The 23285-nt window shown below is 47.8% G+C and overlaps 2 protein-coding genes across 3 annotated transcripts in view; both read left to right on the top strand.

The window, feature by feature from the left end:
- The window catches only part of LOC308145820 (uncharacterized protein), a 30295-nt gene extending 20488 nt beyond the window's left edge, over positions 1-9807 (top strand). For both annotated transcript variants that reach the window (XM_080517394.1, XM_080517393.1), the window contains exons 33-47: positions 1308-1567; positions 1659-1884; positions 1960-2134; positions 2597-2723; positions 2911-2997; positions 4294-4476; positions 4562-4827; positions 4966-5114; positions 5947-6031; positions 6286-6400; positions 8050-8172; positions 8250-8435; positions 8531-8666; positions 8751-8898; positions 9216-9807. In XM_080517394.1, the coding sequence (XP_080373520.1) occupies positions 1308-1567; positions 1659-1884; positions 1960-2134; positions 2597-2723; positions 2911-2997; positions 4294-4476; positions 4562-4827; positions 4966-5114; positions 5947-6031; positions 6286-6400; positions 8050-8172; positions 8250-8435; positions 8531-8666; positions 8751-8898; positions 9216-9617 (2668 nt within the window). In that variant the 3' untranslated portion in view covers positions 9618-9807. The remainder of the gene's footprint in view (positions 1-1307; positions 1568-1658; positions 1885-1959; positions 2135-2596; positions 2724-2910; positions 2998-4293; positions 4477-4561; positions 4828-4965; positions 5115-5946; positions 6032-6285; positions 6401-8049; positions 8173-8249; positions 8436-8530; positions 8667-8750; positions 8899-9215) is intronic.
- A 635-nt stretch (positions 9808-10442) lies between these two features.
- bsk146 (brain specific kinase 146) lies at positions 10443-21424 on the top strand. Its single transcript, XM_080517386.1, has 5 exons — positions 10443-10576; positions 18434-18704; positions 18789-18991; positions 19316-19507; positions 19582-21424. The coding sequence occupies exons 2-5, from the start codon at positions 18533-18535 to the stop codon at positions 20407-20409; spliced, it is 1395 nt and encodes a 464-aa protein (XP_080373512.1). The 5' UTR covers positions 10443-10576; positions 18434-18532; the 3' UTR covers positions 20410-21424.
- The last annotated feature ends 1861 nt before the right edge of the window (positions 21425-23285 follow it).

The following is a 23285-nucleotide window of genomic DNA, read 5'->3' as shown; positions in this document are numbered from 1 at the left end:
GGGAGTAATTTTCATTATTTTTGCTGTGGCCATTAAGTGATTACTCTGAAAAAAAAACCCACACTTTCCTCCTTGAGAGTGGGGAAACGCCGGGACATGGCTGGGTTTTGTTTGGGTTGGACGACCCTGGAGGGATGGGATTATTAATCTGGATTTATGGGCTTTTAGTGCAGTCACGTCTGGTGACTCATGCGAATGTGAGCGACTGGAGGACACGGCCGTCGGTTCGGAGGTCACACCCCAGTGCGCTTGATTCACGCACAGGCACATCCCCCCCCCCCCCCCCCCCCCGGGGTCATTTTCATTGAGAAACAAAATGTCGAGCTCGGCGATCGGACTCGCCGAGATTCGTTCTTCCAGGTAAACAGTGCTCTTTCTCATCTCAAAACCAGCCGCGGGTTTTATTTTTGCGCGTCTGACTCCTGGCCCGTGTTCCACCAGCTGTGACGAAGCGAAACGTGATCCGTTGTCGATGCTCTCAGTGGAAGTTTCCAGGTGCTTCACTGAGTTTCTTCCAGTTCAAGTGAGAGAAAGAGAAACGCGTCAAAAGAGGCTCTGAACCTGGATGTTCACAGCGTGGCTCCTTCTTATGAAAGAGTTGCTGTGCAAACTGAAATGCTCACAGCCTCTGTTTGTCAGCCAGCTCAATCATTTATGGGCAAAAAAAAAAAAAAAGAAACGGCACAGGGGATGTTCAACTGCTGAAATCTTGTGCATTTCAAACCACAGTCTGTATCCTGCATGTTTTATACCAACAAGGCTTCATGTGCAATTCGGTCTGCAGTCATTTGGTGGATTATTCACGTCAGACCAACCAATAATGGACAATAACTACAATTCAAAAGTAGAATCCTTCATCACTTGCGTTCTGTTCTTCATTTCATGAAGCCCTGTAATGGATTGGAAGGATAAAAGGCAGAATCGAAAGCCCAGAGAGGCGACTGGAGAATTCTTTCACTGCATTTAGCTTCGATCTTCCGGCACCGCTGAGCGAGGGAAGTTTGCATCGATGAATGTAGGTCACACGCGTCTGTGACGGAGGCGACTTGGAGACCAGCGAGCTTCAGCTGAAGACGTTACGACACTTTAATGTGACGATCGGAGGATTCATGATCACCGGCTGACGACCTGCCTCCTCATTCACATTTCATTCCATTTCGCCTTCAACTGGACTGTCATCCAGTTTTTAACAAAAAACAATGTTATTACAGTCACACGCTTTAATAATTGAATGTATTATTATTTCTGTAGCACAGATGTTTTGCAGTACGATAAATCAGGCTTCTAAATCTCTTTCCCTCTGGCAGACACCGCTACTCTCAGTACCTCGCGGCGCAGCTGGTTGACGGCGACGGAATAGCGATCAGAAGCATCCGGTCGTCCTTCCATCACTTCCTGTGCCGCCTGGACTGGGTGCCGGCGTACCGCCCCCAGCAGGGAGGCCAGCCCGAGAGGAAGTACCTCTGTCCGAACTCGGTGTACCTGGCGTCCCCCGACGTCTCCGACCTGCTCGGGACGCACGTGGACTACGTGGACCTGGACTCCAGCGAGTTCAGCCGAGCTGTCGGTATGAACCCGGGCCGCCGTGCCGCTCCGAGGCTCCGGGGCTCCACTTTGCAAAGCGTTGACGCGCCCTCGCCGTCTCTCTCCCCCCTCAGGGATGAGACAAACCATCTCGGTGGAGATTCTCGTCGACTACCTGAAGAAGTGGTGCGTGAGCGCCGAGCCGGACGGCCGGGACGGGGACGACCTGGAGGGGGCGTGCTTCACCTCCGCCGTCCAGCACATCCACAACGTCTACACGTACCTGCAGGCCAACTGCTCCCAGGGCAGCCTGAAGGAGCTGTTCCAGCACACGCCCGCCGTGTTCGTGGAGACCACCAGGTAGGCCGTCAGCTCGACCCCTCGCCCCCCCCCCTGTGTGTCGGAGGCCAGATCAGCAACCTGCGCTTCCCTCAGGCTCGAGAGCGGCTGGACGTCGGGACGCTTCTTCCACCTGAAGGACGTGTGCTGGAGCGACCCCACCGGAATGTTCCAGCGCTACAGAACGCAGACGCAAATGGCGGACAGCCCCGTCCAGGAGCCGCGGGTCCTGGCTCCGTTCTACGGGCCGCTCAACGACTTTTTCATCAGGGTGAGCCGACGTTACATTAGTTGTCTGCAATTAGACGGTCAAACATTTTCAGCTGTTAATTCTTTCATGTAAAACAAAAAGTATGCTATCCTACTGTTTTGTAATATACATTCTCATGAGGCTTCATCTCAGACGCACCTGTTTTTCCCCTGCGAGCCTGTTTTCCTGTCCTCTGCGGTGCTTAGCCAGACCTAATCTCCTCAGACAGCTGCTGGAATCGCACAAATCTGCTGCTATTTATATGCGCTGAAATCTAATCATTAATCACGCTCCGGGCGACACCGCGAGCTCCGCGGGCCGATCGCAGCTATCAGCGATCAGCCGTTGACATCGTCAGTTGCGACGAAAGCACCCGCTTTGTGTTGTTGATCGGGAGGCCCTTTTTTCGACCTGAATTTGAGTTTTATTCAAATGTGTCCCCAAAAAAAAAGCCCCTCATCTGCACGCCGTCTGTTTCCGTAGCTGCTGAGTGTGGACCTCAGTCCCAACATGAGGCAGTACGTGGGCCTGCTGGAGCTGATCTGCTCGTCGTCCCCCATCCCGACGGCCGAAGTGCTGCAGGACGTGTCCGTGCTGTACGCCAGACTCGGTAAGGACGTTCAGACCGTCCGTCTCTTTGTCCCCCCGGTCTCCTCGCGTCCGGTGACTCAGCTCCTCGCGCTCCATCCGTCTGCTGCTTGTTAAGCTCAGCAACCATTATGTCTGCCTCCATTTTATTGTCAGCGTCCTTCAATATAATAACATATAATTCTTTTTTTTTTCTTTTTTTTTACCAGCTCTGAAGTGTAAGCCTCAAGCAGCGGGCGAGCACGAAAGCATCTCTCAGTCTCATCTCAATACCAGCTACTGCTCCACTCTGAAAGGTGAGTAATGCCCGTATGGCCAGCACACCTCGGCGCTCGCCGCCCCTTCAATCTGCCGCCCTGACAGACTTCCTGTCCTGCAATCTGAGCTCCAATCTACCGCCTGTCAGCGCCGCCGATGTTTTAAAAGCGGGCCGGGGAGAATTTGTTGCCGCAGCGCTCTGGAAGTGGACATAAGGGAGCTGCGCCCGGAGAAAGTGGCTGCAGCAGCTTCTGAGACATCCCAGACTCTATGTTACAGTTATATATTAACCCTGGGTCATAATATGGATTTCAAGATTCAAAATGCTTCATTTATCGCCTCGAGGCCATTTAATAGTTCAAGTAGATTCACTCTGCTTAGTTTGTTTTTATAATGCTATGAACATTTTTGTTGATTTTGTACAAAAAAAAAAAAAAAAGAAAAGTTCCCTAAAAATACTTTGGAATTCATATTTTAATGCAACAGATGACTGACATTTTTTTTTTACCGCCCGCTTAAGGCCCTGTTTACATGTTTTCAAGTGAAAATGGAACCGTACGTACAAGAAGATACAGGATAATAAAACACTCCCATCAGAGAATCTGGGACGGGGACAATCTGTTTTTTTTTTAATCGCTGCAAAAAAAAATTGCTTAATCCTCTAATAGTGACGCAGCAGATGTGTGATGTGAAGGTGCTTTAAAGGGCACAGGTGTAAACCGCTGCTCTAAAAACACTGCGCAGCTATTTACTGCAGTCTGCTCAGCAGTTTCTGCAGCTGCGATCAAACAATTAATGTACTTCAAAACTCTGAAATGCAACTCACATCTGAGCAGGCAGAGGGAATAAACACGTTTCCACCTGCTTTAAACCTCCAGAGGATGCCTTCAATCACAGCGCGCTGAGCAATGATCAGATTATCTTTAGTACCACAATAATCCAGCTTTCGCTGCATCTTTGTCTCAATAGTTTAAAAAAAAGATGTAAGTGGCAAAACAAAACAAAAAAATCACAGCAAACGTTCTTCTAATCTTCCTAATGAGAGTATTTGATTTACTTACTGCAACAAATGAAGCGGAGCAGCGCCTGGTGGTTGTTCGATCAGTAAATAGGAGCGAGTGCATGCTGCTGCCTCGAGGCAACGAGGGGCGAGGACGTTTGGTCCATTGGACAAAAGGCGTCCGGCGTCCTTCTTCTTCCTCTGAGCACCAGAAATCCTCCGGGCTGCTTAGAAAAGTGACGACGAGGGTCCGTCAGTCCTGCAAAGTCTTGTCTCGGACACGTTTCTCAAATCAAGAGCTCATTTTGTCCGTTCTCCTGCTCCCCTGCCCAAGGTATGGTCTCCGACAAGAGGGTCTTCCCCACCAAGGACAACAACTGGGTGAGTCTGGCGCGTAAACCCATGATCAGCGACAGCAAAGAGCTGGAGAAGATCTTCAAGCCCCGCAACGTGTGTCTGCTGAACCTGCCGCGAGCAGAGCAGAAGGAACGTCCCCGGAGCAGGACTGGGAGCGCCGGTACGTCACTGCCGTTCGTGCGAATCTTAGTGTCGGATGACGACGTCGGTGGCAGACGATCCTGACGGTTGTGCGATCGCTGCAGGATATCGATCCCCACTCTTGGCCTTCGACGAGAAGCACCGTCACTTGTTCCTGGAGATCTGCGGGATCCGTCCGCTGTCCCGGTGCGTGACGCGGGACCCCCAGACGGAGGACTTCAGGCCGTGCCCGTCCATGCAGGCCCTGGTGCGCTCGGTCGTCCCGTACGTCCAGAGGTTCCTCTACCACCACGACGAGATGGGCCAACTCTACGGAGAGCTGACCGACGGCAACATCGCGGCCAAGATCAGGAGTCTCTCGTTCGGGCAGGTGGGGGGATCTTCCCAGTCGTTCAGCTTGATGAGGCTCATCCCTCCTTCGTGTCGGCAGAATTCCACACAGGTCGTAAGGTGGACGCCGGCGGAAGCAGGCGTGTGTTTTGATGTCGTTTGTGACGACGCTCCACAGGTGGGTCGCCTCTACATCCGCTACCAGCTGGACATAGCGGACGGCGAGGATTCTGCCGTGGAGCTGCAGGACGTCATCTGTCTGCTGAAGGATGACAAGGAGCTCTACATCCAGAAAGATCACCTCACGGCCCAGCTGGACATCTGCAGGTGCGAGACCAGAGACTCCTTCATGGTGGATGGAGATCCGTCGGATATTGGAGTCCGATCGTCGGAACTTCTGCTCCCGGTTTAGGTTGACTGCGAACATCACTTTTAAAATCAGAATGAGATTGGTCATGGGCCCTAAATTGAAGGTTCAGTATTAACGCCATCATTCAGGTTTGGTTTGAGGTCAGGTTTCGATCAGAGGCAAGATTAGGCTTAGAATCCAGACTGACTGCTCGATTAGGTTCTGAGTTCTGGTCTTCTATTGTTATTCTAAGATTGAGAAGTAGGAGTAATTGAAAAAAAAAAGGCTTAACGGATAAAATGACTTGAACTCAACATCACGTATTTCGAACTTTATGACATTTGAGTTTAAATGTTTGGTATCTCTGGAGGGCTCCCCGGTGGAAAGTGGCAAAAGTTTAGTCATAAAGTTTGAAAATGCATGAGGAATAAATGAGCTCCTCTTCTCACAAAAGAGTTAAAAACGCGTGGCTGTAATTTGACACCAGGCTCACACCGATCCAGTGAACACAGTAACCAGACTGGATCGTTTGCCGTCATTCATCTGTCTTGAATACATTCATACAAATAAAAACATTAACTATAGTAGAAGTAGTGGGTTAGCATTAAGAATCTGTTCAGGTTGAGAACTTTTTGCAAAAAAAAAAAACATCAACGCTTTAAGCCCACGAGGTTCAATTCCTTTCATCGATGTCGGCTTTTGACTCACTCCTGTAACTGTTTGACTGTGCGTCTTTCAAGTCATCCTGCAATACCGTGTAATCGCGTTTGTGTGTTTGCGTGTGTGTGTGTGTGTGTGTGTGTGTTTCAGGGAGCTGGCGAAACTGTTCTGCAAAGAGAACAGCCACAGGAAAGAGCTGATGCACTTCCTGAGCGGCCTGATCTCCTCGCTCAACGTGAGTGACTCTTCCACACCGGGATGGTGGGGGGTGTGGGGAGGGAAGGTCACATTTATATCACTTCTGGATCCCCCCCGTCCCCCCCTCCCCCAAAACAAATGACCGATTAAAGATTTTAACGAATCCGCTTTAATCCAGGCTTGATATGAGAATTAGCGTCTTTTCTTTGAAGGCAAGGAGGTTTTGACGACATGTCAGCTTAACTGGAAATTCTGCACAGACTGAGGTTGTGGGTCTTAAACTGTGTGTAGGACCCAAGAGCCCTGAACAGATTCCTGGACAAAGAGGAGATCAGAGAGCTTCCCGACGAGGAGGTGGAGTGGGAGGTCCCGGAGCCCCCCAGGTCTGTGGAGAGCCTGGAAAGAAGTACGGAACTTTCTTAACCTAATGTCCGTTAAAGCAGTCTCTCCTGTGACTGTGACACTTCTAGACATAATTGAATTACCATATTTTCTGGGACTGTAAGTTGCATCCTTCAAAACTTTTTAATGTTATGGTATAAGAGCACATTTAATTTTTCATGTTCCAGGACCTGATGTGAATTTGTTCCATTGTGCTTTTAGCCCGCGATCAGTTTTCTTTATTTTCTTCATCACAGTAGCGGTCTCTTTTCTTCAGTCCCTCACACAACTCTTCTTTTTAAAAACATTTTCTCTTGCTCCGTCAGTCAAATACAGCAGTAATGGAGGTTTTTCCGTGGCACAGTAGCACCTTTCTGTTGACATACAGTGTCACCTAGTGGCCACAGATGGTATTTAAAGCTATATTAATAATAAGTCACCTCACCAACCAAACAACTCCAAAAAAGCGCGAGTTATAGTACAGAAGATATGGTAATGTATTTTTTTTTTTTCTTGATAGAGACATGACCAGGCAAACTTTACTTCTTGTCTGGGAAATACGGTAATCATGGCGCTTCTGCGGACGACCGTTTCTCTCAATTGAGGAGAAAAGTGGTGGCAGACTGATAAAGAAAGCTCCGAAACACGCAGGATCCATTCCCAACGTTTTAATGTTGGGAAGTGTGACGTGAGCTTCTAAGTGTTATATAATCACATGAATATGTTGAATGGGAGCAGTGGCGTTTGCAAGGAGCCATTTTTAAACAGTCACAATCAAGCATTTGGACCACACACACACACACACACACACACACACACACACACACACACACACACACACACACACACACACACACTGAACAAACACCCCCCTTCATCTGCTGCCTGGAAATAAACAGCTGGATGCAGAACATCAACTGGAGCATGAGACGAATCCTAACGGCTCCTCAGTCCTGCATCTGCCTCCAAGTCTCTCTGTGACACTTTGCCCCTGTTCCCATTATCATTTCATAATGTTCTCACAAACACACACATACACACACACACACACACACATTTGCGCACACACCTACGGAGAAAGATAACTGGTGTGTTTCTTGCTTATGCTAATTGGAGTTTGTGTTCACGTCTGTGTGTGGCGACATAAAAGAGCAGCTGTTGCCAAGGCTGAAAGAGCGAGAGGAGCAGATCCCCGACTGCAGCAGAGCGCGCACACACACACACACACACACACACACACACACACACACACACACACACACACACACACACACACACACACACATGAGAGGATTAATATGATCAAAGACTTTTTCATTACAGCATCAGTTTCTCTGAAACAGTTTTCACTGCGATCGTTGCTCCTTCAGTCCTGGATCCGACACACACACACACACACACACACACACACACACACACACACACACACACACACACACACACACACACACACACACACATATACACACACACACACACACAAACCTTGACTGTAGAAACGGTGATGAAGAAAGGGAAGAAGACGACTATGAACTAAAAGCACGACAAAGTCAAAATGTCAAGAATAAAAATGCAAAATTCGTCGAGGAGACGGTTTTGTGTTGTAAAGTCGATAATCTGTGGACATTTAGTGGCGATCCGGTGAATCTTCACAAGCTCTGTCCCTTCGAAAAGGTCTGCCCTGGTTGGTGCCGTTCAGCAGCTCGGTGGACGAGACGCCTCAACCCGCAGCGGACGGCGAGCAGACGCTCACGTGCTGGCCTCCCCGGGCGCCACTCCAGAACACCGGAGCCAAGGGTGAGTCCACATCAGAAACACGTCCAGATGCTGCTGTGGCGGCTGTTGTGAAAGCGACATGGTTTGTTTGTGAGCAGCGCCCACAGACAACAGCGCCGTGGAGGCCGTCATGAAGATGTGGCCTCCGCCGGCTCCTCCTAAAGACGCCGACAGGCCGAACAGCCTGGGGGAGGGCGTCCGGAGCAGCAGGTCCTCCGAACATCCTCCCACATTCCCCCGACACCCGGCTCACTCCGAGTCCGCCGGCTCGCCCAGACTTCCAGGTGACATTTAAAATAGAAACGGCCTGAGTCCAACGACTGCAGGAGCGAATTCTTTCCAGTGATTGATGAAAACGTGGTAACGACATGTGTGACAGAGCCGAGTCAGCAGAGAGAGGCCGCCGAGCCGGGAGAGGAGATCCTGGCCCCGCCTCCTCCTCCTCCTCCACCACCCTCACCTCCTCCGTCTGCGCCCGCCGACGCCAACGAGAACCGTCCGTCCGCCAACGCCCCGTAGGCTCCGCCTCCTCCCGTCAAACATTCCTCCCCTGAACCCATGCTGGCGTTGACCTGACGCTCCCTGTCTCCTCTCCTCAGCGCCGCCCCGGAGGCCGTCGTGCTCCCCAGCGTGTTCCAGGGCGCCGCCGCCCCGGCTCAGCGGCCCCCCCTCAACCTGGAGTTCCCCCTGATGCCTCCGCAGGTGATGCTGGAGGACATCGAGCTAACCTGCCAGAGGCCCACCACCGTCAGTATACACACACACACACACACACACACACACACACACACACACACACACACACACACACACACACACACACACACACACACACACACACACAGTAGAGTGAAATACAATAATGATTGTGAAACAGGAAAACAGCAGAGCCGCTGTCGTACAAACAAAAGGTCACTAAATGATGTTTGTGGCTCCTGAACTAAAGCAGTTTTGCCAAACTTCTTGTAAACAAATCATCAAAACAACCGAGAGCACGACGGTTCCCGACATTAGAGCAGATTCTTCCTCAAAAAGACACTGACCGGCGTCCCGCTGTGCCACAGGTGGTCTTATCCGACGACCAGACGGACAACGCGGCCATCGGCGAGTGGGGGGAGAAGCTGGTCAACGCCTTCCTGTGCCAGTGGCGCGACGGCGCCGACCCGCGGCGCCCCACGGAGGTCTGCTGGTGCAACCAGAGCGGCGAGAGCGGGCAGCCGTACGACTTCCGGCTGAGCTTCGGTGAGTCGGTGGTGTTCGTGGAGGTGAAGTCCACGGTGAAGCGGGAGAAGGCCTTCATCCACCTGTCGGCCAACGAGCTGGACCTGGCGCTGAAGGAGAAGGAGCGCTACCACCTGTTCAGGGTCTACAGCGCCGGCGACTCGCACAGGGTGCGCCTGTGCCGCATCCGCAACCTGGCGCAGCACCTGCACACCAAAGACGTGTGTCTCTACCTGTTCGTGTAGCGCCCGAGGGTCCTCGCGGCGCCGGGCGTCCCGCCCCGGACCACTTCTGCCTTTTACCGTTCAAACTACCGTGCACTGACGTCTTTTTAAGTTTTACCTGATTGTTTTTAAATGACAAATAACGTGCACTTTTTTTTAATGTTGTATACATTTGTAGCTCTTTTTGTACCCCCTTCCTGTGTCACCTGTACTGAAGCATTCCTTTAATATACAATAAACTTGAAGCATTCTGAAATCGTCTCTGACTCGTCTTCAGTGCTGACGACCTCTGTCACGACAGGTGATGGTTGTTGTTTTTGTGTCTCTGAGTCGTCGTTCTTTGCCTTTTTGTCGGTTTTTTGTCTCTATTTCTAGGGTCTCTGCATATTTGTGATGAGGGTTTTTTTTTTTTCTTTGTAATTATAATAGTACTTTGTAATTACAAGAAAAAATTGTTTTCTTGTATTTTTCTAACTCCTTTCAGGTGCGTTATATTTGTTTATTCAAACACTGCTTCTTTTTTCTTCTTTTTCTTCTATTTGTCTTGTGTCAAGTTGTTTAGAATGATTTGATTTGATGGAAAGTGGTCGTGTTATTTCCGACGGGCCATGAAGGCATCGTAGTCTGTACGGAGACAGAGCAGCGGCGGCGCCGAGCAGAGCCGCGCTCTGATTGGCTGGATCTCCAAGGTGAAGGCGGGACTCCGTTTTCACATCCGGCCAATGACGCGCAATGCTCCTGGCGGGGCCTGCCTCTGATTGGCCGGCCGTGCCCGGTAGGGGGCGGGCCTCTGCTCCGCTCCTCTCCCCTCCTGGAGGACGGAGCGATGCGGAGACAATAGGACGCAGAGCCGGAGGAGGCTGCAGGATGCTCCGCGCGATCGCCGAGGACACACCGCTGGACCGCGACCGCCGCGTGAGCTGCTGGCTGCTCTAGTATGTGCGCGTGCGTGCGGCTGCAGCGGGATGACGGACTGAAGGGTACGTGTGTGTTTGCGTGTGTGTGTGTGTGTGTGTGCGTGCGTGCGTGTGTGTGAGAGAGAGAGCGATACCATGTATTTGTGTTATTGATCCATGCATCCTGTCTTACTGGAAGGAGGAGGTGATTTTTTTTTTTTTGTTAGGGGTGGGGGGGGGGTGGGGGGCTGCTGTCAGGTTTCTGCAGCAGCTGATGCATGCATGCGCGCGTGAGTATTGTGCGTGTGTGTGTGTGTACCCCCCCATCCCCCCCCTACCCACCCCGGGCGGTGCGCTCCTAGGACACATTGCAGGTGGGATCCGGCATGACGCAGGCCCGCAGAGCGCCGGGAACCAGCACCAGAACATCATGTTTACATCCTGACCACCCCACCACCACCACCACCATCACCCCCCCCCGAAAAACCTCATCCATCCATCATCTCACCTTGTGGAGAAACGGGGAGTGAATGTGGAGGCAGATCAGCCTGTAATTAATTCCTCTGACTGTAATCATGTCTGCTTTTAAAACCCACTTTAATCAGCTGTCTCGGGTCTGCGCACACACGCACGCACACACACGCACGCACGCGCACACGCACACACTGATGAGTCACAGATCAATGTAGGTCAACCAGAACTGGACCGACGGGCGGTTTTTCCTCAGCAGAACGTTCCAGGTGGGGTAGTGGTTTCGTGCTCGAGCCTCACAGTGAGGAAGAGCTCGGGTTCGAGAGCTTGACAGGTGTTTGCATGTTCTCCCTGTTCTCTGTGACGTTGAAGGTATTTGTCATTCTGGGCTTTCACCACATGGTTTGTTTCCTTTTGGAGTTCTGCCAAGAAAATCCTGATCAGGATGAATAAGGCGAGGGTAAAACAAACAAAATGCAATATTCACAAACAAATGGGATAAATAGAATGACACTGACCGGCGCTTCATAATCCCATCCTCCCAAATATGCAAACAATCAATACATGCCAGCAGTGACATGGGGGTCATTATCACAGAGCGACAATGTCAGCAGTATCCGTTTTTTTTTTCTGTAGAAGCTAAAAAAAAGTTGCCATGCAACATTTTTCTCCATTTGTCAAATGTCTGATCCAGGTATTTGTTCTATTTAAGCAGTTTAATGATAAATTTACACATTTTCAAGTGAAAATACAAAACATGGCTGCTGTTTGACCACACTGGTCATAATTCTTGTTTTGTTCCAGTGAAGACGATGAACGACCTTAAATTGTGTGATTCTGGGTCATAGAGGGAAAAATGACTTCCATGCATTCAGTTTCGACCACTAGGGGGCGTCGCTCTGAATCTAACAGTCTTTTTGGAGTGAAGTCAGACTAATGCTGGTGTTTAGAAAGAGGAACGGTGGTGAGTGAGGCCGTTAAACACCTCAAGGATGTTTTTCACTCCCTTAACTTTGACATTGTTTGACGACTTATAGGACTGATATATGAAAATAAAGTCTTACATACCGTGTTTGACCACTTTATGTCTCTGTATGACAATGGAAAGATGCTACAGCGCCTGAAAACCTCCATTAACTACTGTTTTTGACTGACCGAAATAATAAAATGCAAAACTGATGTATAGCCATAAAGGAGCTTTAAATTTAACTACGACGAGACCGAAATCATTTCATGAAGCATTATTGAAATCCGTAATGTTAAGTTATGACAGATCATATATAAAGACTTCAAAACATTGAACCATCAACATTATCTCAGAATATTAATATGTTGTAAGTGGGAAAACTCAAATATGTCAGTAATGTTGATATTTCTCACCAAATGTTTCCAAAACCTGCTTTTATTTCCCCCCATCGTTGTAAGTACACTGTTGTCTTACGAGTTATTCCTTCATTAGTCAACTCGAGTAACATTTCAAAGTAAATTTGAAGGACTGAACCAGCCTCCGATCAAAATCTGACACAGTTTTGTATCTCGTCTGGTGTTACTTTGAGAATCCGCCCACGCCTCAAACGTTCATTTAGGAAACAAAGACGCTCTATTTTGGAAAAGCTGAATGATTGTTTGAAATGTGCGAGGAGAGAGGGGATTTAACTTTTGTCTCCGACACAGACTGTGACATGACTTCATTCCATGACAATTCCTGCAGATTTAAACACCGTTTAAAGTGATTTTAAAAGGAAGGCGTTTATGGTTGGCAAGGTTGAAGGGACAAACATTACAAAAAAAAAAAGTTAAAGACTGATGATTGCCGTTACCTTACACTTCGCATTTATGCACTTCATAGCAATATACTTGGCGAATCGGATTGAGTCCTGCTGCCCAAAATATCCACTAGGTGGAGACAAAGGGTGTGTTATTTATGGTATTTTGGGACAAAAAACGCCATTGAGACAGACAGGAAGTCTATCGTGTATAACTTTATTACTTCAATGTTACATCGTGGACACAATGCAGAAAAATCTGGTAGAAAAAAAAAGCAACTTCTCGATCAAAGCTATTTTGAATAAAAAGCCAGAGAATTAACAAAGACCATTCAATTCATGTGATTTATATTAATTAATGTGTGTGTGTTAATATTAATGTGTTTTTAAACAGTTTTCTAGTCTATTTATAGCATTTTGAAAGAGTTTATACCTGTTTCTCGAAAACTCTGGAGGACGAGGTCACTGAAACATTAGAAGATGGCACTGTAGACAGTGATCAATAGGGACGGGTCGGGGGGGGTGGATGGGGGTGGGGGTTCGGGGGGGTTGGACATGGCTGCGATCATCGCCTTGCCTGGCTGGATGTGCTCAGCCGCTCCGTGCTGCCCGCTGGTTGCATAAGCAGTCTGGGATTTAGTCAGCTGTAAGCCCCCCTACCCCCCCCCCCCCCCCCCCCCCCCCCCACCCCCCAACACCACCATCACAGTGTTAAACCTGGTGGCACAGAGTGACAGTGCTCAGACAGGAGGAGGAAGAGGACGTTGAATTTTAAAGGGGGAAAACAGTCCTGAGTGGGGTAAGGACGACTCGTTGGCTCGTCGTTGATTTCACCAGAAAAAATATCGGAAACTGTGTTTGTTTGAAAGACTAGAACGAGTTCTGGGTCTGTTTTATAGATTCCAGCTGTGGTTTGATCAGTTTAGGTGATTGAAACAGTTCCAGGTTTGGTTTTAAGAGTCCGTGACATCTTGTTTTCTTCAAACCGAGTTCTGATTTAAAGAGTTGTGGTGAAGTCTAATGAGTTTAAAAAGTCTGGCAGAAAGTGTCTGAGTCTCCTCCAGGTGTGGTTCTATCAATCCAGATGTTTGGTAGAAAGTGTCCAGACCGCGGTGGATCCTTACTGAAGGTGTTTGTATCCGTTTATGAAAATATCCAGGTTGGGTTTTAAGACTCCACATCAAGCATGAGTCTTTTTGAAAGGAGCATATGTGTGGTTTTGAAGTCTGGGTCACGTTACATGTCCTGGTCTCACTAAGAATCTACTTAGTTTGGACCTGATTTACAAGAGAATTTAAAGCTTTAATCAGTAATGTTGCTCATCATTCAGTCTTGTCTGCTCTGCTTTTGTTCTTTTATGGAAACCGATACACTCTGTTAATAAATAATGAGAACGTTATGCCCCTGGTATCCCAAATGGACCCCCATGCCCCTGGTACTCCAAATGGGACTCCCCATACCCCTGGTATTCCACAGGGACTCACTCCCCTGATGTGCTGCTCCACACTTATATTTTCAATAGTCTTAATGAGCGGCTTTGTCCAATCAGATTAATATTTGGGTTCATGGCATCATCTCCGTTCTGCAAGAGGCAGGTACCTCTTTAGGTAAAGTAGATTGTGATGAATTGTGTGGTAACAGGAAACTGTTTTAAACCTAAAAAAACATAAACCAGCATTTCTGCTCTTTTGGTTCTGACCTCCTGACCATTGATGAGTTGTTTCAATGGGTTCTGTTTAGATGTTTGATATGACCTCTGTGATGACCAACGATCTTCACCAGACTTTCACCTTCAAACACTGCTCACGCCTAGAATCTCCAACAGTCACCTCATTACTGCCGTCCAATCAGCAGCTTCGCAGTTGTTCCTGCCAGGTATTCTGCTGCTTGTGGAGTGCAGTTAGCTGTGCATCAAGTTACTTCTATTGTTAACACACACACACACACACACACACACACACACACACACACACACACACACACACACGGTGGGATGTCAGACTTCCTCTCCCCATGGAGCTCGAGCTCTCATCCTGACCTGATGACTCATCCAGCGATGAGTCTAATCTGGCTGCATCTATATAAATACGATATGAGGTAAACACACACACACACACATGGATGGATGGATATCCTTTGAAGGTGCTGACACAGACCTGACAGCAGGGAGTGTTTGATGAAGCCGGGCTCAGGTGATGGGGGTGTCTAACACATCAGAGGTTCCCTCCCTGGTTTTTTTTCTGGGCTCGCCCACAGATTGCTTCTAAGACGGCCTGCAGACTCACTCTCTGATCTCTGATTCGACAAAACGCTGCAGTGAAGCCAAACAAGCTTACACAACCGTTCGGAATGAAAGCGCTGATTAGTTTTCCTGCTTTAGATGACGGCCAAAATGGATATGGATTGGGTTTGGGTTTTGCTTTCCAAGCAGAGCAGATTCTGGAGAGCTGGACTGGACTCAATGTCCTGGGTCGCCTTGCAGTCCCCCCGGGACCCGGACTAGGTTATAGGAATGTTGTGTATTTGTTTCAGCGGGGATGCCACGTGGTTCTTCCCTTGTCAGTTTACAGCAGTCATGCCAAACCTTGCCTGGATGAAGCCAGGGTTGTTTGACAGTTACATAAAATCAAGGGCTGTCAATGTATAAATGACATTAAAAGTCTAGGTGAATGTGCAAAAAGAAGCCCAACACTGTCTCAGTCTGAAACGGAAAAACCATGAGGCTATAATGATGACTCAGCAAATTTAAGTCTCACCGGTAAGTGATTATTAGGTATGTTATTGATTATAGCATTACACATGTCAAACCTATAAAGCTATTTTTTATCAAACGATGACTTTATAATACACCAATCTCTATTAAATGAAGTCCTTATAGTTTATAAACCATAGATAAGGAGTGAGACAATGATACCGATAGAATTTTTTAGATTTGTTCAGGAATGTGAGACACTTTTCTCCCTCTTCAAGTATCCTTTAAATAATTCTCTCCTCCGTCACACTCCTCTCTTTTTTGGCAGGCATTTCCTTGGCTTTCTTCTTTCTTTTTTATTATTCTTTGCATCTCTTCATCACTTTGAGACGACAGGTTATTTACCTTGATGATCTTGTCATTTCGGACCTGGATATCAGGTTTTGGCTTCTTTGGCAGCTCGTCTTTTGGTTCGTTTTTACTCTTCACATCCACCTCGTAATTGTTATTTTGTCCTTTGTCTGTGTCATGATGGTTTTCTCAACAGATTTCATAATTTCACTCGCTCGGTTGTCTCGTTTTCCCATATCTGCAGTTTTGCACTCTGGGTCTCGAAAATATGTCGGGATTGAGTTTCTAAAGTGAATCGTCTGACTTTCTGTACCTTTTCACAAATATCTGTCTTGGAAAGTTGTTCTGTTGGCCAAATATCATCATACAGTGTCGGTTCATGTCAATGATTTTCCGAGTTCTTGTCTCTTGACGTCTCTTAACTTCTCTAAAAAGAACGACAAATCTTTTGGTTCCGTCAGGTCTTTTTCCACCATGTTCACATTAACTGATTGGTTATAAAACGCTGTTACTGTCTTGTCTTCAGCCTCCGCTTGGTGACTCACATTTATTCCAAGATAGCCATGGTAATCTTCATAGTACATGTTCCACCAGGAGAGTGTTCCTCTCTGCAACCTCTATGGCATCATGGCGTTTTTCTTTCAAATACAAGCTGAACTTCCTTCCTGTTACACTGGAGACACAAACCACAATAAGCAGTTCCAATAGTTGAACGGCTTTCACCAAAGTTTGAAGTGGAGATAATCCCGTGAGAGTTGGCAGATCCATTTGAGTTTGATATCAAATACAATTATCTTGAAGTCTTTTTTTTATCAGAAGTCTAATGTTGAAATAGAGCAAATCACTATGAAGAGGGTAAATGTTTTATTTACCCTCTTTATTAAAAGAAGGAATAAGTAGATCTAAGATCTAGTCATACTTACTCGACAACCCCTCCCAAATAAAAAACAAACAAACTGCCAATGTGGAGCACAAGCTACTTATCAGACTTGATTGGTTTCATTCCCCCTCACACATAAATAGAAGTGTCGTCTGCATATCGACAGAAGCTCAGGCTGTGCCGTCAGTACTTCCTCCATCAGATGATCTTAGTGACGTTACAACAATGCAGTAAGAACTCTGAGCTGTTTGTCATGCTCATGAGCTGAGAAACGTGATAAGTCTAACAAGGAGCCGACTCAACATACTAAAATGCAAACACACGATTCTGCATTGCGACAGTGTCCACTGGTGATCCAGGGCAGCAGAAACTGAACCGTTGTGTTTACACTCGGCGTGCGGGTGTGCGTGTGCATGAGTGTATGCGTGTGTGTGTGTGTGTCACATGTGTGAAATCGGGGACACAGCACATCCTGTCTGAACATTTATCACCCGAACTGACTCAGCTTCTCTCACCTGCTGGCATCCACCTTAAACACACACACACACACACACACACACACACACACACACACACACACACACTAACGCACGTTTTACACCCCCACTGAGGAACACTGAGGCCTGTAACGTGAACAGTCTCCCGAAGCTGCTCGATGTTCTGTCGCGTAGCTCGAGCCTCTAATTGCGGGGTGTCAATCGTACGACTCGTGAGCCACAATCTGTCCTTCAGACGGTTTGATCCGGGAACCGTTGGAAGACTTTTCTCACTGAAAAAAAATGAAGAAAGACATTTCCTGTAATGTTTCTATTAAACGAGCTTCTGTTTCTCATTCATTTACCGGGGATTTGTAGTGTTTGAGTGAAACTAGCAAACATAACTCAAGACGGAGGGCTGAGCCGGCGGATCGGTGACGCTGCAGTTGAAGCTCGCTAACATATTGACTTTGTGGCGTTTGCATAAAGCCAGCGAAAAAAAGATCTTGCATTTTCTGTGAAGTTCTTCATTCGGTATTCATTCCTCTTTGCAGTCAGAACTGTTTTCTGCATCCCATCGCCAAACGGCAGAGAGGAGATTTAACCCTCTGTGGGAACTGAATGTGGGGGAGATTTGCAATGAGGCAAATATACCAACGCGTCTCCTCATAGAACGAGACTGTAGGTTATGTAATCTGTGTGTGTGTGTGTGAGATGATGTGCGAACGCTGATATTTGCTCCACGTGTGCCTGGAGGTTTGGAGGGAGGGTCAGGATTTGGCAGGTCGGGCTGCTCAGAAAGAGGAAAAGAAAAGGGAAAGAAGCAATCACTAAGAATAATCACACTGCAGCAGGGAATGCATTTGCTAGAGAGGACTGCTATCGGCTTCTTGTGCGTGTTTGTGTGTGTGTGTGTGTGTGTGTGTGTGTGTGTGTGTGTGTGTGTGTGTGTGTGTGTGTGTGTGTGTGTGTGACTCAGCTCGCATCCCACCCCTTGGCGAGTAGCATTTCGAATGACTTAAGCCCTCACTGCAGATAATTAGCATTTTCAGTGACTATCACTGCAGATCTGAGGCTGCACACGCTGTTGTCCCACACCGACCTCAAAAAAACCCGACACAAACACAACATGTCTGTCTAAATCCTAAAAGAGCACCACGGGCCTTTTTTTGTGGTCACACATCCAATTACTTTGTTTTCCCGAATATAATTTTTTTAATGTAGTTTAACATTCGGGGCACCACCCAAATGGTTCCAACGATCAAACCTCATTAAAGTCTACGTACTCTTGTGTTTCCTCTGCAGTGACACCAGCTGATAGCTGCTGCTCCCGTCTCACCTGAGCTCCGGCTCCTCGCTCTTCTTCCTGCTCGGTTCGTCCCCTAAAGCCGTCGCCCCCCCAGCATGAGTTCCTCTCCGTTGGTTTCCCGAGCCAACATGGACATCCTGGACGAGCTGCAGCTCATCGCTGCCCAGAACCTGGAGAGGCTGGAGGTCAACAAGTACTACGAGGTCATCCGGGAGCTGGGCAAAGGCACCTACGGCAAGGTGGACCTGGTAATCCACAAAATCCGAGGTGAGGGGTCGCGCAAAGACAATGTGTTGCAGACATATAAGACACGTAGACTAAGGTAAATCTGTCACACGTCTTCTCCAAAAGGTACCAAAATGGCTCTGAAGTTCCTGAAGAAGAAGACGACCAAGCTGAAGTCTTTCCTGCGGGAGTACAGCATCTCCCTCTACCTGTCCCCCTGCCCCTTCATCATCAACATGTTCGGCATCGCCTTCGAAACGGACGAGTATTACGTGTTCGCCCAGGAGTACGCTCTCGCAGGGGACCTCTTCGACATCATTCCTCCACAGGTGCCAGTTCAAAATCATCTTTAGGACTATCAAATTTTGTCCTGTCAGGATTTCTTCCAGTCTATTTTCAGTTCATTTGTTGGATTACTTGACACTATTTTGCCACTAATAGTAATCTGACAATAATGAAGAGCTGGAAGTTCAAAAATAATCTGTCCTCCATTACTACAATAGATTATTTCTAACATTCTAACAATGTTTATAGGCAATACAGCTTCACCATTGGCTCCATGAAGGAACCAACAATAGTTTCATGAGGTATTCTGAACGTAACCTCTCTTCACTCAAAACTCATGCCTGGTCTTCCTCTTCCCGGTCCTTCAGATTGGTCTTCCTGAGGCGGTGGCGAAACGCTGTGTGCACCAGGTCGCGATCGCTCTGGACTACCTGCACTGCAAGAAGTTGGTCCACAGAGACATCAAGCCTGAGAACATCCTCATTTTTGACCGAGAGTGCCGCAAGGTCAAGCTGTCAGACTTCGGTATGACGCGTCGGGCCGGCTCGCCCGTGAAGAGAGTGAGTATCCCCCGCCGCGTCGCCACCTCGTACGTGTCTCTTGACACTTCCGTGACCCATGTTCTCCTCTCCAGGTGAGCGGAACCATCCCCTACACGGCGCCGGAGCTCTGCGACGTGTCGCGCCACGAGGGCTTCTGCGTGGACTACAGCACCGACGTCTGGGCCTTCGGCGTGCTGCTCTTCTGCATGCTGACCGGCAACTTCCCCTGGGAGAAGGCGCTGCCCACCGACTCCTTCTACCAGGAGTTCATCCGCTGGCAGAGGAGGAGGACGAACACGGTGCCGTCGCAGTGGAGGCGCTTCACCGAGCAGGCGCTCCGCATGTTCCGCCGGCTGCTGTCTGTGGAGCAGGACCGCCGCTGCTCCGTCAAGGAGGTGTTCGGATACTTCAGCCACTCCTGGATGCTGGACGCCGAGAACGACAACAACGGCAACACGGCGGTCGGAGGGGAGAGAATATCTGGCAACAGTGGGGTCGGCGGAGGAGGCGGTGGAGGAGGAGGCGGTGGTGGGGGTGGTGGTGGTGGTGGTGGTGGTGGAGGTGGGGGTGGGGGCGGGGGTGGCGGAGGCGGGCGAGGGGACGTGAACGGCACCATCTCGTCGTCTTCGTCCGGAGAGGAAGACGAGGAGCTTCTGGTGGAGAGGATGAAGCAGCAGACTCTGTCGCCCTGCTCGCCGCTGTCGCCCCTCTCGCCCATGTCGCCCATGGCGGTGGAGCGGGGGAGCGGCGGGAGCGGGGCCAAAGGGGGGATAATGGAGCCGGGCGGCGGCCACCATTTTGTCTCCGTGTCCACCAACAGCTCCGTGTCGTCCACCAACAGTTACGACCGAATGCCGCGGGAGAACAGTTCGCCGGGCGGGCGGATGCTGGTGGCCACGCCCATCGAAATCTGCGTCTAGGCGTCACGGACTCACCGCTTACACACTTTTATACCTCTCATCCACCCACGTAGATGTGCATGCATGGAGAAAAAGAAAAAGAAAAAGAAAAAAAAAAAAAAGAGTACTAACACGTGTCCTGTTTTAAACATCCCGGGGAAGGAGGAGCACACGCACGGTGGACTCACCAGAGAACGCAAACATTCCCCACGACGGAGGGTTTTTGTTTACACGACCTTGAGGCGAAACCCCGTTTACACTTTGAACCCGACGAGTGTTCAAGTTTGGGGGCGGGAAAAAAAAATGAGGAAAAAAAATAATAAAAAATTGCTTCCATTAGAGATTCTGTCACTGATACCATCTGAGAAGAAGACCAAAATGTTCTTAAAGCAATACTTCCAGCAAAAAAAAAATAGAAGAACAAAGAAAAAAAACAACAAGCGGCGGCGGCGGGACACCGTCGGATCTCTTCAAGTTTTCATGAAGCCAAGGGACAAAGGATTTGTATTTTTTAGGAAGAGTTAAAAAAAAAAAAAAGCCTTGTAAGATTTAAAGGAGAGAGAGAGAAAAAAAAAAGCGAGCGAACGCTGGTTTTAAGTGTTTCACGTGTAACTAAAAAAAAAAAAAAAAAAATGTGACGGTGCGCGAGTGTCCTCATGTCTGTTTACGTCCGTGTGAATCTAGACGAAGTGGATTTTCTTTTGTTTCTGCTTTGATTGTATTATTTATTTGACTCTGTTCAGAAGACCACACTCTATTTTTTTCTATTGTTTCGTGTTTTGTAAAGTAGATTTCATTGTTCTTTTTTTTTTCTTTTTCGGTCCATTTGCGTGCGGCGTTCGGGTGCAGCGGGGGGAATAAAATCCACTTCTCTGTGCGACACGAGCGGCGGGCTGCTGTACAGGAGTGTGTGGACGCTTGTATATTCTGGAAAATGACGTGGCAAATGTTTATGAAAAACATATCTACTTCACAGGCTTTTTTCTACTTGCTCTCAAAGTTCTGTTTCTAGAGCTTCTCTTTTCGTTGAAGCTGTTTTGGGTTGTTTTTTCTCCCCCCAAAATGTTTGCGTTTCTAATGTTTTCATTTGACGCATTTTCTTTAAAACTGTTCGCAAACCCCCCCCCGAAAAGATCGATTCAGCCCAGAAAAAGAGTCACCGAGGAGTCACCTTTTGTAAACAACTGCATGATGAGTAGCTCAAAAAAAAAAAAAAAAAGAGACGACAAAGTAAAAAAAAAAAAAATAATTATGTAAAATGTCGTGATGTGAATTCTTTGCAGTAGCACAATTTCTTGCATTCAGTCCCAGAGTGAATATTTGCTGTTATGATCTCTCGAGACGTCCTAGGGCTAAAAAAAACAAAAAACAACAAAACAAACAAACAAAACAAAAAAAAAAAGATGAAAAAAAAATCAGAATTACTTTCTATTCAGTGTGATGTATTTGTATTGCTATTAATGTTGTGTATTCATCTCACCACCTTCAGGACCCCCCCCCCCCCAAAAAAAAAGTCTAGCTAAGCATGAGGACGTACGGTTTTGAGAGGCTTGAATTGAAATCAAAGGTCAGAAGAAGATTAAAGAAGATTTTCTCTTCTAACAGGCCGATTTAAACTGAGTAGCGTGGCCTGGATTCTTCTTAGTTTAAGTTAAAATAGCAACAACAACAACAACAACAAAAAATTACATTTTGAGTCGAACCCCCTCAATGATTTGAGTAGAAAAACCCTTTGGATGCGTGTTTTCGTGCTTTCCCGTCATACGCCTGCATGAACTTGTATGTGCCGATGCTCTGTCGTGGAAAAACCCGCTCGCCAGCTGTAGATGTAGCGTCGCGTACAACCATCCCGCGACAGTCGCTCCGCCCCGCCCCGCCCCCCCACCGATGGAAAGCGCTAAACTCCGCCCCTCCACCCGCCACGTCTTGTGACAATCTCTGAGCTCATCGGCAGCCGGGACAAAGGAGTCCTCATGCAGGAAACTGTGGCCGCGCTTGTCTCCTCCGGCCGGCCGGCCGCGAGCGGCGCCGCGACACCCGGCGTCTCGCTCACATGACCGTACTACGCGGCGTTTCTCGCACTACTTGCCTCCAAAACCAGCCTTCTGTCGTCAATCCACCACATAAAACCTCGCTTCTGTTTACCTCTTTCAGTTAGAACTGAAGATTTATGATAACTGTTGACGTCTGTCTCTGGGAGACACAGGGTTTTTGTTTTTGCATTGCATGCTTGTAATTTGACGCCAGCCTCGTCGTTATGCCGGCTGCTAGAATGAACAACTGTGAAAGAAAGAAAAAGAAAAAATAATCCAATCAGAGAAACCATTGGCCGAGGCCGCGTGCTCAAGTTAGATTGGTCATTAAAGACAAAGCTGACACGTGTGTAGTTTGGCAGCTGGCTCACAATTTCAGATTTGTACATTTCCGGGTAAACAGCTAACATCCCTGTGTCACTAGAGATGAAATCTATCTAAACTGTCGACAAATACACAAGGTAATAAATAATAACTCTGATTTTACACAATAATTCTGATCATTTCAGCCAAAATAAGATCGAGTCCCATGTTTTTAAAGAAGAATTTCTACCAGAAGTGAGCGTAGCTTGCAAAACTCGACAACCTTTTAATTAGTTTTTTGGAAAGTTTCATCATATGACACATTGAAGTTAAGAATATTTCTCAACAATCACTCATCATATATTCAGAAAAACCAACTGAAAATGTCAAAGTCCCATTTCACTAACAGAAATGTGACAATCGCCCAGAACAATAACCCAATTTTACAATAACAACCTTGATGTACTTTTAACAAAATTCATTTTGAATTGTTTTTCAGATTCTGTTTTCACATTTCTGACGGGTCATTTTATTTTCAAAGCACCATTTCTGCCTGTAGCT

This window comes from Blennius ocellaris (genome assembly GCF_963422515.1).
Source record: "Blennius ocellaris genome assembly, chromosome: 21".
In the NCBI taxonomy this organism is placed as follows: Eukaryota; Metazoa; Chordata; class Actinopteri; order Blenniiformes; family Blenniidae; genus Blennius; species Blennius ocellaris.
The sequence above is the reverse complement of the archived record's forward strand: the minus strand, read 5'-3'. Positions and strand labels throughout refer to the sequence as shown.

Bases quoted from the DNA above. Each gene is read 5' to 3' on its own strand.
- bsk146 (XM_080517386.1), top strand. From the start codon at position 18,533: ATGAGTTCCTCTCCGTTGGTTTCCCGAGCCAACATGGACATCCTGGAC. The intron at 18,705-18,788 runs GTGAGGGGTCGC...CTTCTCCAAAAG, and splicing joins GGTAATCCACAAAATCCGAG to GTACCAAAATGGCTCTGAAG. The intron at 18,992-19,315 runs GTGCCAGTTCAA...CCGGTCCTTCAG, and splicing joins TCGACATCATTCCTCCACAG to ATTGGTCTTCCTGAGGCGGT.